This window comes from Kogia breviceps, chromosome 3 (assembly GCF_026419965.1).
Source record: "Kogia breviceps isolate mKogBre1 chromosome 3, mKogBre1 haplotype 1, whole genome shotgun sequence".
NCBI lineage: Eukaryota > Metazoa > Chordata > Mammalia > Artiodactyla > Physeteridae > Kogia > Kogia breviceps.
Window position 1 is genome coordinate 68,065,519 of NC_081312.1, and position 18,851 is coordinate 68,084,369.

Consider the following 18,851-nt stretch of genomic DNA (forward strand, 5'->3'; position numbering starts at 1 on the left):
GCCCACACATTTTATAATAGAACTGTTACTCAGTAACATTTTTCATTTATTCTTTTACAGGCCATGACTGTTCTATTAGATTGTGGAATTTGGACAGCAAGACATGTGTGCAAGAAATAACAGCACATAGGAAAAAATTAGATGAATCAATTTATGATGTTGCTTTCCATCCATCAAAAGCATATATTGCTAGTGCGGGGGCTGATGCCCTTGCCAAAGTATTTGTGTGAATCATCAAAAACTCTCATCATAACAACAGATTAGCTTGGACACAGAGGGTCTGCATCACTGCCATCAAAAATGTTACTGATAATGACACTACATGTGATCTGCCTGATAAAGGCCATTTGGGGCAGGCATAAATTGGTGGAAATCACATCTTAACATCAGGCTCATTAATTTAATTGTAATTACTGTATTTCGTGGGACAAAAAAAGGACTCCATTATTTGTGGCCTGTACTGGATATGAACTGAGCGTATGTCTGTCTTTTAGGTATCTTTAAGCCAGTGTGGAGTCTGATCTTACAAAAAGACTTTTATTTTGGACTCTGTGTGCTGCCTTAGGATTAGGAATGTGGTGCTCTTGTTGGGGGGAAGTGAGCTCCAAGAGTAGCTTTTTTTCATCTCTTAGTGATCTTCTGTTTATCAGTTGAATTCCACAGATTCCCTTTTAAACTTATTTTGCTTTAAAAAAAATAAAAAAGAAAATTTAACTTAAAATATTTTAGCATTAGTTGCACAAAATGTTTGGATAAAATTCTAGTTTTTATAAGTCTTTTTATATATTTAGCCTGTCACAACAGTGCTCAAGATTGTATTGAAGTTTTTCTGCATTATACAACCCTGAAACACAGATCTCACTGACCCGCCGCCGCCGTGTAAGCACACTCTTTCCTTCTTTTGCGTAATACAGCTCAGCTAAGTCTTTCCATAAAGATGCTAAATCACCTTCAACATCACATAACTGTCTTCTTAAACCAAGGACTATTAAGTGTATTAAAATGAAACGGTGGGGTTTAGTACTCCAAATGAACTCTTAAAAAAGAAAAAAAAAACTAATCTTGGCATCCTATCACTATGTGATATTTTGTACATCTTACTGTATTTACAAGTTTATTTATCAAGGATTATCCATCTTGCTAATAGCCTATTATTTATTTCACTTTTTGTTGGTCTTTATATCCTTTTATTAATGTGCTAAAGGAACCTGTATATCTATTTTGGAACTCTTTGAATAGTCTAAAATAGACTAAAAATGGAGTATTTTATAGTTTAAGTTACAAACCAAGGTGACTCCCCCCAGATACATATCTTGGTTTACCATGATTCCAGAGAAAACTATCTTGTTTTAAAATATTTGGAGTAAAATTTTATTTGCATTACAAATAGGATACAAAAATAGTTGAATCAGGATACAGAAATCTGCTGTGTTTGGACTAGTTATCCCTGTTTTATTTTTTCAGATGTGCTTAATTTTATGGTGTAACTAAAGATTTTGTTTGTGTAATGCATGATTAAGACAATAAAATATTTTTTCTAGTCTTCCAAAAAACTTTTCTGATCAGTTTGCGAGTTTTGATGAGTTTTGTAAGGTTTTTGTTTTACAAACTATGAATCAGCAAATTTTTAAGATTGTACCACATAGCGAACGTACAGCTGTTGAAAAATAATGTATATAAAATGCATATAATAAATATTAAATTGTGTACCTGTATGTTACTGTTGGCTACATTATTTTGTGTTGAATAATAAAGTGCAATACTTTACTCTCCATTAAAGTAGGAAATGGAGATGATTTCTCAGTGAGTCCTTCATTTTTATGCTGTTCTTTTAAACTTTGTACTGTTTATTGATATTCTAATAAGATTAGAACAGTTAATACTGTTAAGAATGCCTTTCTAAGTATTTCACCCCATTTGGGGATTTAAAAATCTTCTATTGAAGTAAGTTAGATAATTCAAAATAACCAAAAAAAAAAAAAAAAATGCAGTTTTAAATCATTTCCTTAAGATACCCTGTTACTTTATTAAATCTGAATTTCAATTAATAGTGTTGTCTTTCCTATCTAGCGAAACCTGTTTCCCACAGAAAAGTTCAGCAGAGAATAAACTGCATTGTTCATTAATTAAAAGTTATCCTCATAAATGTTAAGTATTAAAATCTTCAAACCTTTCCTTCAACAAGGTAATAATCCTTTTTCTTTGAAGGGAATTGCAAATGCAATTAGAAGGTAACATTAGAAAACTTAATGTGGCAAAATTCTATTTGAATGCCTACTTCAAAGAAAATTACATTGTATGTACATTGAGAAATTTTGTCACCTACCATAAAAATCGAAATGTCAATTTTAGTCATTGCTGGTGAAACACTAAAAGTTTTCAGAAATTTTCTTAAAATATTGGTTTTTGGTTTTCTGAATTGAACATTCAACTTAATGAACAAATTAAAGAGGCATTTTCTCTTCCTTCTCCTTTTTTAAAAAGATTTAGGAACAAGCTTTCCAAAGCTGGTATTGTTTCTGGCAGCTGTTCCAAGCCAATGCATTACTGTTGAACTGAAATGTGATTATCATCATTGCAATGCATAAACTTTCATCTTTTTTGAAATGTATTAAAACTGAAATGAATAAAAATAGTATATATGTTTATTTTTATCTACTTTGGTTGTATTTTCTCTACAATATTAAACATTTGGAAGAGACTAAAAGGATGCAAAAAGAATATCTTATTTGTGTGCTTCCATTTGTGACTTAATGGGAAATTATGTAGATTCATTTCACTATTAAATGGTGCTTTATACATAAAGTTTGAGTATTTTTATATACAAGCTTTTGAATATGTCGACTTTGCCAATATTTAATCATATTCTGCTCTTTTCATATTTATTCATGTACTTTTTCCATATTTCAAAGTAAGTTATCCACTGAAGACCAACATCTCATTTAATGCATTAAGGTTTATAAATAGGCTAGCATAACAAATTTAGGCATGCTTGCAAAGTTGAATTATATCTTTTAAAAAATGCTTTTACTCTATTTTTAGTTGTTAACCTTTATCTTAATTGTGTTCTAAAAAATAATAGTAACAAATATAAAGTGTTCACTTCTACTCTCTTGCTGCTCTTTAAGTCAAAATATTAACTTCCCTGGTTACCTCAAAACTTTGTTCTTTATAAAAAATTTTTTTTTTTTTTTGTTTGTGGTACGCGGGCCTCTCACTGTCGTGGCCTCTCCCATCGCGGAGCACAGGCTCCGGACGCGCAGGCTCAGCAGCCATGGCTCACGGGCCCAGCCGCTTCACGGCACGTGGGATCCTCCCGGACCGGGGCACGAACCCGTATCCCCTGCATCGGCAGGCGGACTCTCAACCACTGCACCACCAGGGAAGCCCTATAAAATTTTTAAAAGAGCTAATGACTAGAGGCTGGGTTTTCATTCAATTTTTTAAGGAGTGGTATTCTCAGCTGAAAGTTGTCTATTGGGAAAAAAACATGTTAAACCCATTTGTGTTGTTAAATGAAAATTCTCATTACATGAATCGGTCATATTTGTAGCTTTATAAAGGGTGGGGGCAGTGGCAGTCAGGGGAGTCATGACTTCCCATATTCTCTTTGGTCAAATTTTTATGTAGTGTCAAAGGCAATTTCAGTTCTGCTCTCATATATAAGCTCTTACACAAGCTATAAAATTGTTAAACTCAAAAGATTTGTTGGAGTATAAATTTTCCAACCAGTTAACACCTTTTTCAGGTCAAATGGTTGTAAACCATTTCAGATAGGATCAGTGTATGTGTGATGGGAAATAGAGTGAGCAGATGAATGAGAGAGAGGACAGATCCTGTCCTTAGAGAAGACAGTCAGGTAAGACATGACAGCACTTCTGTCGGAGAGGAGAGTTCTTGGTGAGGTACATAAAGGGAGTTTTGATCACTTAGGAACCAACTTCACAAGGATGTTTAAGTAAAAATACTATTAATTACAAAACAACTTTGTTGAACCAAGTAATCAACTGTTCAACCTGGTACTGGCTGTGCATAATGCCTAAAACAGTAGGCATTCAATAAATAATTGGAACAGAAAATATAGTCTTATTGCATGATTTTAAGAAAAAAACTCGGGTCTTTCTACACGAAGTGGTTAATGTATCAATAGAATTTTTACCATGCCCTAGGGGGAGACACTTGGAATAATAAGTAAGGCACCTTAGAATAATAGTCACTAGCAGTTTTATTGCTTAAATAGTCAAAGTAGAATATTCTTTCCTGCAGTTCTCTTTGAAAGGTGTGCTTTAAGTGTTTAAGTGGTAAGTAAAAATTTACCAACTTAATATTTTTTTCAATACATGGTTGACTTTTAGAGTATAAGCCAAATACATCAATACACATATAAAATTAAGGCTATTAATAGAAAAATACCAGGCAATTCTTCTGTCTTGTTCAGTGTGATATTTGTTACATTATGAAAGTACACTACAAAAGAGGCTTGATACCTAATCGCTTCCATTTCATCTGTAATTATAACTTTTAGTATATTAAGTAACATCTTAAAACCAGATTGTTGACTGGTTTTAAGACAACATAGGTCAACATATATTTGAACTAAGTTGAGCTGTTTTCTGTTTGTTTCTCATTTTCCTTATATGTGTTTCTCTTTCATTTTCCTTATATGTGTAATACAGAATTAGAGAAGGAATGTTGCTTTGGGTCTAAATAGCTGCTTTTATTGAGCTATAGAATTTGCATATCTATACATTTAATATGCATGTTAAAGTAGAACTCTTAAAATTTTAATCTATGATATCTCCTCTTTCCTGAGTTTCTAAGGTTCGTGATTATGAAGCCTCAGCAGTGTTTTGAACAATTGAGTCTGAACTGTAATTAGAAGGTAGCTTTAAATGAATGCATATTTGCTTACATTTTTGCCATCTTTAGTATAATAGTTTTGTGTCTGATCTTAGTATGCTATATAGTATTTCAGTATTACTAGAAACAACTTATACATCCCCTTGCACTTTTTCTTTCAGTTGTCAAAATGTCACCATTATTGCTGGGATTCTAAGAAATCTCTACAGATGCCTCTGATGACATCAGAAACAATTGGTTCTAATCCTGTGAACTCTCTTGTGAAGAAAGCATGCGACTCCTTTGGTTTAGAGGCCATATCTTTCAGGTCATCCAGAGGTGCCCAAGCCACACCAACCGAGAAGATGGTGATACCTACAATGGAAGTATTTTTAAGTCAATTAAAACCAAGTTCCAGCTTATGTATAAAATTACATGTATATATTTTTCACACATTAGTACACAGTTGCAGACAAAACTGCCTTGTAATGCCTGAAGAACTAAATTCCCTGTACCAAATTGTTGGGCAGGTTTTAGCAGTAATCGTGATGAGAATGGCTAAACAATTTGGTCAAAACCACAGGTTTTGCCATCAGTGCAGTTTACCACCTTAACAGATAAGGCATATGATCGCTTAAAGAAAAAAATAATTTGATAAAGTTCAACATCCATTTGTGATATTACACAGTAAGCTAGAAAGAGAAGGAAGCTTTCTTAACCTGATAATATCTAAAGACAAATAACAACCCCTACAGCAAACATACTTAGTGAAATGGTGAAAACTCCTCTGAGTTTGGCATGATAAAGGACCGCTTGCTATCATCACAATTAATTGTTACACTGGAGTCATGGCCAGTATAATAGAGCAAGAAAGAATGACAGAAGATGGGATATATAAATGATGAAAGTTTTCTAAGGCTCTTGCCTTGTCTGGGGAATGGTGACGAGTCCTCTGTGAATAACCGTTTCTCCCATTTCAATATGTGTTGCATTAGCAAACTGGCCAATAGTAAGAAATTGGCAGGGACTTCTCTGGTGGCGCAGTAAAGAATCTGCCTGCCAATGCAGGGGACATGGGTTCAAGCCCTGGTCGGGAAGATCCCACGTGCCACGGAGCAACTAAGCCTGTGTGCCACAACTACTGAGCCTGTGCTCTAGAGCCTGCGAGCCACAACTGTTGAGGCCCACGTGCCTAGAGCCCATGCTCCGCAACAAGAGAAGCCACTGCAATGAGAAGCCCACACTGCAGCATAGAGTAGCCCCCACTTGCAGCAACTAGACAAAGCCTGCACACAGCAGTGAAGACCCAATGTGGCCAAAAATAAAGTTATTTTTTAAAAAATTGACAGCCTTTAATCCCAAAGCAAAAGTTTTCTGATGATGAAAACAGCCAGGGACTTTCCTGGCAGTCCATTGGTTAAGACTCCATGCTTCCACTGCAGGGGTCACGGGTTTGATTTCTGGTTGGGGAACTAAGATCCTGCATGCTGCACAGCACAGCCAAAATAAAGTAACAAAAACCGCCAAAAAATGTCTATGAAGTGTAGACTACCATCTATCTACTGGAGGAAATCCCCAATAAAATTTTGAGTTTCTGAAATAGTTACTCCCTTCTATCCAAAGCTTCATCACCCTTCTAGTGGTATACAGTGATCAGAGTTGTGAATACTTAAGACATAAATAAAGGAGGTTTTGATGATGTAAAAGCTACTTGAAACAATTACTGACATCATCACCAGCTAATCCTGCCCTCTCCCTGGCGAAAGAAGTCAAAATTTCTCCCCTTCAGTTTTCTTCACTTTTAATTCTACATTCAAGCTCAGATTGTCTAGCTCGGGCCCAGTATATAATTACAGTTAAAAAACCGAAACAGCTGTGCCCTAGCCCTGAACACCTAACCATCTTCTGGCTTTTGTTAACTTTCACTTTGCTATCATCACTAAAGGATAACTTTCATGAAAATAGTGTGGCCCAACCTCCTGAAGTTCAATTAATCACATAGGGAGAATATATTTGAATTTATTTAGTTCATTTTATGTAGCCTGAATCCAATCCTGTTAACCATAAATTCAGTAAGCTACACTTTTAAAAGGAGTATGATAGCAAAAAGGTCTTCAACATAAGTTAGTTGAAGAATACATTAAGACTTATAAAAATAAGCCATGGTATATATAGCTTAAATTGCAGGTATCCATTCTCTATTAAACAGTATTCCGTCAATACCTATAAAAGTACACAGGTGCAGTAGCAGAGGTGCTAATAAATGTATAAAAGGAAAAGTCATTAGGAATTAAATAGGGAAAAGGAAGTACAGAGGAGTATAGAAAAATGTAAGGCTCTTCATTCCCCCCCTCCCAAGTTAGCATTTTTGTTTTTTAAATATTATTGGACTCCCAATCACTCTGTTTTTAGCCCAGGAAAGGGAACCTCAGCTTTTTCTTGGCCTGTTGATCTCAGCAACACACATGCTAATGTCTTCAGGTGAGGAACTAGTGGCCTTTGCCAAAGGTAATATTAAGGTTGGGGTAAGAGAAAGAACCTTTTTATACCCTTTTATAACTGTTTCATTATCCCAAGGGGGAGAAAAGACACTGAAAAGGAAATCAGAGTGGAAAAGGGTTAAAGTCTTAATTGGTGACTTTAGAAAACTCATGGCAGACTGCAAACTACTAAAAAAAAAAAGGATAAATTACCAAATAGATTCATAGTAAGTTATGATAAACTAATTGTGGGGTTATATTTTCCAAGTTGGAGCCAAACATGAACACCTGTAACATATTTCCTTGACATGACATAGCTCTCATGGCAGTTCTCCCCAAAATGCAGTGGTTAGGTAAGGATTTAGCCACACTTGCCTGGGTTTTGTTTTGGTTTTTTTTAGAGGATTACAAAATCTTTATTTTTTTTACTTTTTTGGCCACATCACACAGCATGGGGGATCTTAGCTCCCCGACCAGGGATCGAACCCATGCCCCCTGCAGTTGAAGCACAGAGCCTTAACCACTGGCCTACCAGGGAAGCCCCTGCCTGGATTTTAATACTGGCCTCACCACTTACTAGGTGTGTGATTTGGGGAAGTTTGTTTCCTTATCTGTAGAATGAGATTTAGTAGGGCCGCTTTGACAATTAAATCAGTTAATATTGGGTAAAACTCTTAGAACAATGACTGCCATCCTGTAGGTGTTTGTTCAGTCAAACACTTAAGTTTATATTTACTCCTAAAATTCACTGAACCTCTCCCCAGTTCCCTTCCCAGACAAAGGACAAGGACCTTACCTGCATCATGTGCAGCAGCAGCAGGCCCCCGAACATCATCATAGGACTGCCCATCTGTGACAATTACCAGGAAGTTCTTGTTGGGGCTGTCCCTCACAGGACCAAACACATTTCTAACAGTAAAGGAAATGGCATCACCAGTAGCTGTCCCACCACTCATATAGCGGATGTTTCTGATAACAGCTAGGACATTCTCTTTGGTGCTATAGTCAGTGAAACTGAATTCTGTGCGCTGATCATAGGTGAACTGTACAGCAGCTATCTTGGCACCAATGTCTGAGATTTCAAAAGTCTTAGCTATGTTGGAAACAAATTCAAGCATGAGGCGGAAATTACTTTCTCCAACACTACTGGAGCCATCAATTAGAAAGGCAATGTTCACTGAGTTATAACAGGTCTTGCTGCAGATCATTTGCTCATGAGTGCAGAGCTTCTGTACCAGAGGTTTTACGTATTTTGTGGTGCCAAACCAATTGGGCATGTGGTAAGAGAAGAAGCCATTTTTCCGACAGACAGCCTAATGGGAGAGACACATAAAAGATAACCAAAGGAATCAAAAGTTGTTTCTTTAAAATTATGAAAACATTCAATTTTGAATCTTCAAAGTTAATCCAGATATAGGCCAGTCAGCACTACTCCCTCCTAGAGGTCCAAAACTGAATCACTACTGTAACAGAAGACACTCTCAACTCCTTACCTTGTCAACAAATGCAACATCCTGAACCATTCCCAGTTCCTCAGGGATAGGCTTAGCCACAGAAACTATAAATACATTGACACCAAACTCTCTGGCCACAATGCCTGCTTCCTCGATGTCATCAGAAGGCCACCCATCAATAAATACCACCACCACTTTGGGAATCCCTTTTCTTGCTCCAGTGTCTGCTGTGAAGAATTTCTGGGCGGTGTGCTTCAAGGCTTTTCCTAGGTTTGAAAAAGAAGCAAACTGGAACGGCACCACTGCTCAAAATGACACTTCTATTTCCCTGTACGAACTTGATGCCTCCAAAGTTTAAGAATTTAACTTCTATAGAACTCAGTTCTTTAACACATGCATGAGATGGGAAAGTTTAATTATCCATCATGCCTATTTTTTGTCTTCACAACCCACATTTCTTCCCCCATCACCTACCTCCCAGAGCGTTACATTTCCTTTCCTTACATCAATCACCAGTCAGAAATATAAACCTGACTCCCACTTCTGTACTTGTGCTCTCTATCTAGCCCCTTAGTGACTGATGAGTACCTCTATGGACTCAGAACAAGAAGTCTCCCCTCAGAAGGTCCAGCATTCTATTCTAGTTCTTTCTGTCACATCTACATTCATTAGATGAGTCTGTTGATCTTTGCTTCTTTTAAATATTCTAAACAGGTACTTCTCTAAAGTGACATCTGCCCTACTTGAGGATTATAAGTCACAACGTCTTATATTTTTTTAAAATGAGCAATACCAATAAACCCTTTGGTACATTTTCCATTATAAATTAAATATCTCAGATATCAAGTGCAGATTTAACCAAGATCAGTGCCAGGAAGAAGAGTTTCACTTCTGCTTATAAAAAATAACATAACACTATCTTACATGTCTGATCATTCATAACCCTCTCTGTGTTACATCCCAGATGCCAAAGTCTACTTACCTGTATTGGAATTACCCCCTCTGAAACCTACTTCCTTTATGGCAAACAAAACATCTTTGGCTGATGTAAAGTTTTTCAAGTAAAATTCTATTTTGGGATTTTCACTAGGCAAAAAAGAGAAAATACGTCATCCAGGAGGAACTGGAAATGTAAAACAAACAAGCAACATTATATACCTTAAAAAGAGTCTCTAAATTGGACAATGCCAAAGTTTCTTAATTCCACAGCATACAGCCAACTAGGGTATATTGCATCCTTACTTGAATTTTTAGGGTTCTTTCAAAAAATGTAACAAAAACAACTGCTACCTTGAGGGTTTATTGTATTCTGGGTAATATGCTAAATACATACTACATGTATAATCTCATTTCATCATAACTGTACAAGGTAGGAATTATTATCCCTATTACATAAATGGAGGCCCAGAACACTTAGGTAATTTACCCAACAAAACATAACCACATTTTAAATTCAGGTTTGTCTGGCTCCTAAACTATATGAAGCACCTGAAACCAGGTGGCTCAGGGCACTGGACTTAATGGAAATCTGCAGAGTTGGGCACCAGACAGTTGGAACATAGCTGGGTGTGAGTCTACGTCTGCTCCAGTAGGGGACCTTGGAAGCCCTGAATAGTCTGGGTCTGTTAACCCCCCAGGTCTCTGGTCAGGAGAGGCAATTTCGGTGACACTAAGGCCAACATTTTTAAAATGAGAAAACTTACAAGAAAACAAATTATAAAGTATTATAATATTGAATTTTTCTTATGATAAATGCTATTGACATTTGCTAATCTTACAACTATGTGTATTTTAATAGATTTGGGATTTTTCATATTTAATAGTAAAAATTTCAGCTTGTATAACTTACTCTGTGTTCATTAGAGACCATGCTGAATGAAAACAATTAGTTAAAGCACAATTTGTTATGTTTAAAACTTTTAGATAAGTCAAAATTTCATCAGTGCAAAATTTTAAGATCTTAGCATTATCAATTGCCATTAAGTCAAGATTTCTGAAGGAAATAGCACTCATTGTATTTCTGCATACCTGGTGGCATGATTTCTGTATACTTGGTGTAATGGTTGGGTCACAAAATCAGTTTTCATGAGTCGATAACCTTTCATTTTTATGGTCACTTTTCAACTATCCAAATTATTATTTATGAGATTTAGTCTTACTTTTGCATCCTTAATGAGACATTCTCTTATTCTACTTAAATATAAACTTTTGATATAGTTTATCTATTCTAATGTTCTTCCTAAAATAGAAAAATCATAAATCAGGAAGTTTATAAAGAAGCTAGTCTTTGTATGCATCTACAAAGTAGTGTAGCTTTCCTCTTGAAAAAGAGTTAGGTAAAAACAGCAAAGAAAAAATATTAGTAGAAGAAAAATATTGAGGGGAATTTGCCCTATGAGACATTAAAATATACAATAAAACTACAATAATCAAAGCATTGTAGAAAAGATGTTAGAATTAGCATATGGATCAAAGAAACATTTGTCTAAAGTTATAAATTGGTATCACAAATGAATGGAATAAGAAGCTCATTTTTTTAAGATATGGGACGATGGTTGAATTATGTATAAATCAACAAAGTTAAAGATTCTTACACCAAAAAAAATTCTAAGAGCCAATTGTAAAAAACAAGATAAGAACAAATGAAATATAAATATTTGTAATCCTACTTGTGACACCCTTACACACAGCTGATAGTAGTTTAAACTGAATCAACTTTCTAGAAAGCAATTTTAACTGTTTATTTCAGAAGCCTTAAAAATGTCAGAACCCAGGGCTTCCCTGGTGGCGCAGTGGTTGAGAATCCGCCTGCCGATGCAGGGGACACGGGTTCGTGCCCTGGTCCGGGAAGATCCCACGTGCCGCGGAGCAGCTGGGCCCGTGAGCCATGGCCGCTGAGCCTGCGCGTCCGGAGCCTGTGCTCCGCGATGGGAGAGGCCACAACAGTGAGAGGCCCGCATACCGCAAAAAAAAAAAAAAAAAAAAAAAAAAAAAAAAAATGTCAGAACCCAGGCTTCCCTGGTGGCGCAGTGGTTGAGAGTCTGCCTGCTGATGCAGGGTTCGTGTCCAAGTCTGGGAAGATCCCACATGCCACGGAGAGGCTAGGCCCGTGAGCCATGGCCCCTGGGCCTGCACGTCCGGAGCCTGTGCTCCGCAACGGGAGAGGCCACAGCAGTGAGACGCCCTCGTACAGCAAAAAAAAAAAAAAAAAGTCAGAATCCTTTGACCCAATCTCACTTCTGGGAATCTAGCTGAATGAATTTATCAGAGATGGCACAAGGATGACATAAGGATGTTCAGCACAGTGTAATTGTGAAAAAACAATAGAATGGTTAAATAAATCATGCTAAGGAACGTTATGAAACAATTTTTTGAAGACTATTTGTGATACTGAGCTCACAATGCTCAGTATTGTGATGCTCAAAATACTGAGGGATTAAAAAAAAGCAGGCTATAAGACATTTTTATAATCTGAGCTTTTGAAAAAGAAATACACACATATGTACCATCAAATATTTTCTTAAAATACTGAAAGGAAATACAACATTTTACATTGATTATCTCAGAGGGGTATATTTGGGAAATTATTTTCTTTGTGTTTTATATGTTTTTCAAGCTTTCTCTAATGAGCATATTATAATCCTAAAAGACATCAATAAATACTACTATACAATAAATAAAAGGTTAAGCTTCAGTTTTCCAATCAAAGGAATATGGAAAGAGCTAAAAAGAATAACGACCGAATAAGGAGGAGAAATAATCATCACTGCTTCCTCCTTCATCAGAGAGAAATTAGGCATTGAGCAGAGCAGATGTGCAGAAGTAATCTGTATGAGCAACAAGACTTTTAGCCTACCTTCTGGTCCTCAAATAGATAGCATATAATTCTCTAAATCCTTTTATTCCAAAAAGGAAGCGCTTATACCTACCCAGTCTGCTCAGGCAGTCTTAAATTCTGACTTTATAATTTGGGAATCCAGACTGTCCACACCTCAATTTGTTTATATTGAACTGAAATGAATGTACCTACTAAAAGGATTGATCATTTGTCATCATTCAAGTCTCCTCCCATTTTAACAAGGTTGGTACCTGGCTTGAACAAGGCCCACGTGCGGTCCTTCTGTTCCAATTCCTAACATTAGAGCCACTTTCCCAACAAAATTCTTCTGTAGATTAAATCGGCGTTTCCCGATATTAAAACTTCCATCGATCAGAAATGCAATGTCTGCTTTACAGTCTGTGAACACCCAAACAAGTCTTTCCATTAGCAGTTTCAAGAGAAGGGAAGGAGAGAGAGAAAATGTTATATTCCCAAATGGATATCCGGACTCTTACCCTTATTGCCAGTTTTCTTCTCCGGTGTTTTCTTTAGTCGTTTACCTGAAACAAAAAAAAGCACCTGGCATTAGCAAAAGGAAGAGAGTTCGATAGAAAGAGACCCACAAGGGAAAAGCTCATGATAAGGAGCGTCATTCTTGAAAATACTTTTTAAAAATCTGAATTTCCTCATGATTTTCTGGACTAGGGAAGCAATACTCCAACAAAGAAACAAGTCAGGACTGTAGCAGACCTACATATTTAATATGCCTCCAAGGCAGGACTTTGATATCCCAAATCCACAGTGGAGGTAGGATTGGAAACTCAGAGTTAGCTTCTAATGTTCTTAATTTCTTTGACTTTAAAATTGCCACAGTCTTAGAAAGGGAGATCCCTGGCTATTTCTCAAATAGACACGCACACATTTCTTTTATTCATATGACAAATGGAACTAGAAGTTCATGGTACTTTTACTTAGACCAGTTTCTAGGCATAGTTTATCAAATCAGGGAGAAATGGTAGGACTTCAAGAGAATGTCTAGTAGTAGAGTTTATAAATGAAAATAAAAGAAGGATAAGGAATTTGAAATATAAAATTGAAAGTTCCCCTATGCCATATACCAGTAAAGATATTTGCTTTGTGTTTCAATATTTTTAAAAAGGAAAGCTTTTATCAATAACACTTATTTATAACTTCTTAATGCTGTGCCAGGCAACTAGGAGATAGGTTCCATATTTCATACCTATTGCTGGACGTGCTGTGGACACTGCTTGTCCTGTGGCTTCCTGGGTACCACTTTTGCCTTCTGTTAAAATAAAGAGAAGACTGTTTTTTCCTCTTCCTTCCTTACCATCAAAGCATAATGAATCTAATTTAGGGTTCTATAAGATGATAAATGTAATAGAGTGATGGTAATTGCAAGAGTAATTGCTGCATGCTAGTTTCAAAGAACCAAAATGGATTCTCATCTATTGTATCGTATTTTTAAAAGATCACCATAAAATGAATTCACATTCATTCACCCGTTTTTTTGAGTTAGGGTTATTTGGTAAATGTCAGGGCATTCTGATTGCAGTCAATTCAATTTTCTACTGCCATCTTCTGACAGCAAGATAATTTCCCCCCCATTTACCCAAGTTTGGCTTGAGTGTGTCCTTAACTTAACCCTTCGGATTCCCTGACTCTAACCCACAGTTAACCCTTCCAGTCTTGATCACAAGTTTTTCCATCAGAGTCAAAGAGGTTGAGCTGAGAAAAGCAGAAAACTTTTTGGGGGGTTGGGTAGACAATATTTACACAAAAGTAAGAACACTTTAATTGTACCTACTTGTCACTGTGAAAGAAGCAGACCATCTGGAAAGCATCTGAGACTGGATGCCATTGGCAACTACTGAGGAATAGTTTTCTCGACCTGGTAGGCTATAGATTCTTACGGGTCCCCCTGAGTTGCTGATTACCCCACTGCAACACAAGAATAACAGCTGAGACTCTATCCACACTTTTTCAGGGGCATTTGACTGACTTATATTGCCATACTGCATCTATTATTCTGATTAATCAAGAAAATAGTTCAGCAGGGAAGCCATCTAAGGATGCTGTCAACCTTTTAAAAAACTTGCTTACCCAGGTACAAAATCTGCCTAGGGAAATGGTTTTGTGCTGTGAAACTTCTTAAGTGTTAATAAAGACACACTTGCAGTTTCCTGTTCCCTACAGCTCAGAGGATCAGAGTTAAGAGTGCCAAACAGTTTTCTAAAATACCTTAGCTACGTGTCTTTGAACTTCATTTTTTTTTTTTAAAAGTGTCATACTGGCCATTCTCTCACAGGACAGAAGAGTGGTGATGAATATGGGCTCTGGAGGCAGACCTGGGCTTTCAGTCCCAGCTCTGGCACTTGCTAACATTGGTGGCCTTGGGCAAGATACTTGACAACTCTCTGAATTCGGTTTCCTCATCTGTAAAATGGGGTAAAATTGTACCTACCTTGTACAGCTGTAGAGTCGTCGTGGAAGTTAAAATAATGACTGTCATACAGTAAAAACTCAGTAATACAGTACATGATTAAGAGTGTTTTTAGAATCACAGGACTCTAGCTATCCAGAAATAATGCAATTTGCCTTTAGTCAGAAAGCTTCCCTTATGTAGTTGGTAACTCAAGGATATCCAGGAAAACCTTAAAAATGTATCCATCTTCTATGGCCAAAATTGGTACCAAAAGAAAGAAAAGGTGGGAGGGGGTGTCCAGATGGCTAAAGAGAAAGGGAAATAATCACACTTGCATTTCTCTCCCCTTGGCATGTTGGAGCTTACCTGTGGATAGCGGCACCACATATGCTTGATACAGAAGCATATACTATGTTCCCAAACACGGAGAATTCCTCCAGAGGGCAACCCCCTGGACAGAGCACATCTGCTTTTTCTTTCCTGATGTCCAGGCCTCTGGTAAAGCATGTGATAGCAATGGGAACTGAAGAGAAAGGAGAGAAGTAAAAACCATTCTTAGGACCTTTAGGGAAGTGGTGGTGGGGGAACTAGAATATGAGATTGAAATTTTACTTCCCTAATTTCTACACTTCTTGTTAAGAATATTGATGTAGGTACTGTTCCACACCATTCCAGATTTTAGCAAGCCAAAAATCAGTTTCCCAATTTAATCTAGTTCTCAGACACTGTAAAGTCTAATGGGAGAATTTTAGTTCTTATAAGTTTGGAGACACATAATTGGAAATATATCAGAATTAGAAAATAACAGTCACTGACCATTTATTAATTCATTCTAGATATATAAGAACCTCAACTCTGATTACAACTGTGTACATAATTGCCTGAGGTGAAGATATTAAATCTGGGTTGAACCTCTGAGGAACATTTTTATAGACACATGAACAAATCTAAGTCATCCGTTGCTTCTGAGGGCCATTTATATCAGTTTTCTTCAAATGCAGTGCATTAATATTATATTTTAATTTAAGCAAACCAGTAAAAAGATGCTTCACTTTACAGAACGTCATTTAGCTCAATCATTCATTTTTCAGCTGAAGTAATTAAAGCCATGGGGTTATTTTGCCCAAGGTCACACAGCCCAAGGAAAATTCTGCAACTCCTGCAGGACAGGAAACAGAGAAGTTAGTCCGTTCAGAATGGAGCATTTTAATCTGAATTGAACCTGCTTATTTCTGCTCCAGATCTGTCCAGAGAGATATATCAGGCAGTGAATGCAGTTTTAGAAAGCACTGTTAATACTCTCAAGTTTTACATGGTCAACCTGACTAATAATCATAGGTTTTACTACGAAAGATGTTAGAGACAAGTCCTTGGCAACATGTAACAAGATAACTTAATACAACATATTAATTCATCAATTTACTGTGACTATTAAATTGAGGATAATGTTATTAAATACTATTTTCCAAACACTGGAAATTGTGGTTATCCAAACCTTTTTGAAGCAGATGTTTTCCAAACGTTTTTCAAACAGATGTTAATCATTAAAAAAACTTTTTTTTCTTTTTCCAAGACAGTAGTGCTGTCTGGTCATACTGCCCCACTGAGAAGCCTGCTCTAGCAAGGACCCTCTTCTAAGAGCCCTCTGTGCCCAGCTGTACCCTGGACTGTACACCTCCATGGAAAGGAAGGCAGGATGCCATGGAAGGTACAATGCTGATTCCTTAGCTCTGAAACACTCTAGATTGCTGGGCAGGTTAAAATCCTTACCAAGAACAGTAGCCTCATACCTATGAGCTTCATACCTGTTAGCAAACAGCCTTAATTTTCCTCCCACTTTCAAGGCACCAGAGGCTCTGCCTTTAGCTGCCAACACTGACTTTAGTGTGTGTTTGTGTGAGGGGGCACTGAATACAGCCCTCTGCAATACTTACCTTCCTTTCTCCTTTCAAGAAAAATAAAGGATAGATTTTGAAAAAGAGTTTGATTTTTATGTTGTATAAAACACACCGAACCACACCCCCTTACTCGGACTCCTACGTGTGGAACACATTCTTTTTAGACTCTCTCGAATATGAAATGGGCCCGTAAATGCTGCTTTTTTTTTTTTTTTTATAGGGGTCATTCCTGGAAACACAGCGAGGGGGTCAAACAAGATGGGACAACGACGTAAGCCTCTTTCACTCCCGAAACCTCTCTCTGTCTCTGACAGTCTGAAGGCCTCTCCCTGACCCCAGACTATGCGGAACACCCGGGACTACGGCGCTCCTTGGTGGGGCTCAACGAACACCCCCAGCCTTGACCTTCTGCTGCCGCTGCTCGGCTTGCTGGGGGGAGAGGAACCTCCGGGCTTGTGGGTGTGGATGGGGGAGGCTTCCTTCTCCGCACCTTGTGAAGAATGTCCCCATCGGACCCCAGGAGCCCGTTCCCCAGGGAGAAACGGGTAAAGCCGGAGTAGATGGGCTGTAGGTATGAATGGGGTGCGCCAGGCAGCAGTTCCAACCTTGGCACTCTAAACGCTCCAGCCCCCCGCCAAGGCCCAGGGGCTCCACCTGAGTGCCTTCCTACGCGCTGGCCCGCAGCCCCTCGCACCCCCCGGACAGAGCCCTGCTCCCGGACCCGGGAACCCGCAACTCACCGGCTCCCTCGCTGCCCGCGGGCTCTGGCAGCAGCAGCAACAGACAGACACCTGCGAAGAGAGAGGACAGCGCGAGGGCTGGTTCCAGCCTGCACCTCCACCTTGCTTGGTGCGAGGGGAAGAGGGCGGTGAGGGGCGCGTACCCACCAAGGCAGAGAACCGGGATCCAGGCTGTAGACATGGTAGTCTAGGGGCTGCTCGGACCTGGGAGGGAGGGAGAACGGAGACCCCTACGTCCCCACCACACCGCGCCCACCCCCCGCCCCCTCAGGGATCCCGCACCCCTCGGAAACCCAGGGGCGGCCGAGGAGAGGAGGAGACCGAAGAGGCCGCTGCCCGGGAGCTCGTGCCACTCTCAGTCTGGAGGCTACGCTCCGGCTGCAAATCGAGCCAAACCCAGAGTCGAGGTGCAACCCCGGACCAGGAGGAGGGTGCACCCTGAAGGCAGCCAGACAAGCTGGGAGCGACAAAGGGGAGACACGAGCAGGCAGGCGTCAGGGACCCGCACGCCAGCGCCGGACGCCGGGGGCTCTGCACCTGAGTCGGTTCCGCCCGGCTGCGCCCGAGTGCGGAAAGCGTGGCTCCCACGGCCGCTATAAAGGCTGGGCCGCGCGCATGAGCACTGTGCTGGGGGCGCGCGGGGAGGGGGCACGCGGAGAGGGCACGCGGAGAGGGGGCGCGCGGAGAGGGGGCTGGGAGCTGGTCCCCCGGGACCGGGCGGCGGCCGTCCAGCTCCGCCCTCACTCCCTCTCAGTCCCAGGATGAGGCTGCGCCGAGGCGCCACCCCCGCGGCGCTGGACTCGGCCACCTGGATGCCGCGTCCGTCCCCGGGGGAGGTGCGAAACCCGTCAGGGGAGCCGGGACGAGTGTAGGGCGGCGGCGGGAGTGCGCGGGGAGGTTGTCCGACGTGTGGCGACCGGGCGGGGCTGCCCGAGGGAGCCGGCTTCACCCGGGCTGGGGAGTGGTGGTTCCCCGCGCACAGTCTCCGCGGCGGGAGCTGCGGCGCCGGAAACGCGGGGCCCCGGAGAGCTACCAGGTACCCGCGGCCTCAGAACAAACTTCCCAAATCTGTGCTCCCGCTGAAACAAAGTTCGTACTTCTGAAGTCACGCCAACCTGGGTTGGATAAACGCATGCCCTGTATTTGTTAGAAAACCCATCAACGGACTGGTTTTTCT

General features: G+C 39.6%; 2 protein-coding genes across 7 annotated transcripts in view; one reads left to right on the forward strand and one right to left on the reverse strand.

Annotated features, from left to right (window-relative positions):
• The window catches only part of STRN3 (striatin 3), a 114,431-nt gene extending 111,783 nt beyond the window's left edge, over positions 1-2,648 (forward strand). For 3 of the 4 annotated variants that reach the window (XM_059057214.2, XM_059057210.2, XM_059057213.2), the window contains one exon: positions 61-1,800. In XM_059057214.2, the coding sequence (XP_058913197.1) occupies positions 61-230 (170 nt within the window). In that variant the 3' untranslated portion in view covers positions 231-1,800. Of the gene's footprint in view, positions 1-60 lie in introns of all 4 variants that reach the window. The other variant, XM_059057212.2, reaches the window with a different exon arrangement.
• A 1,560-nt stretch (positions 2,649-4,208) lies between these two features.
• COCH (cochlin) lies at positions 4,209-18,535 on the reverse strand. 3 transcript variants are annotated; one of them, XM_059057227.2, is made up of 12 exons: positions 18,212-18,437; positions 17,822-17,878; positions 17,675-17,725; positions 15,403-15,559; positions 14,419-14,552; positions 13,834-13,896; positions 13,109-13,153; positions 12,863-13,010; positions 9,756-9,859; positions 8,813-9,039; positions 8,116-8,632; positions 4,209-5,214 (listed from the first exon to the last, which is right to left on the reverse strand). In XM_059057227.2, the coding sequence occupies exons 2-12, from the start codon at positions 17,853-17,855 to the stop codon at positions 5,039-5,041; spliced, it is 1,656 nt and encodes a 551-aa protein (XP_058913210.1). In that variant the 5' UTR covers positions 17,856-17,878; positions 18,212-18,437; the 3' UTR covers positions 4,209-5,038. The 3 variants fall into 3 exon arrangements, with proteins under 3 accessions (XP_058913210.1, XP_066884718.1, XP_066884719.1); XM_067028617.1 differs by lacking the exon at positions 17,822-17,878 and having other exon boundaries at positions 18,212-18,535; XM_067028618.1 differs by lacking the exons at positions 14,419-14,552; positions 18,212-18,437 and having other exon boundaries at positions 17,822-17,868.
• Between the last annotated feature and the right edge of the window lie 316 nt (positions 18,536-18,851).

Coding starts and splice junctions, on each gene's coding strand:
- COCH (XM_059057227.2), bottom strand. CDS start 17,855: ATGTCTACAGCCTGGATCCCGGTTCTCTGCCTTG. Junction 13,897..14,418: donor TGCTTCTTTCACAGTGACAA/GTAGGTACAATT, acceptor TTATTTTAACAG/AAGGCAAAAGTGGTACCCAG. Junction 9,040..9,755: donor AGGGGGTAATTCCAATACAG/GTAAGTAGACTT, acceptor TTTCAAACCTAG/GAAAAGCCTTGAAGCACACC.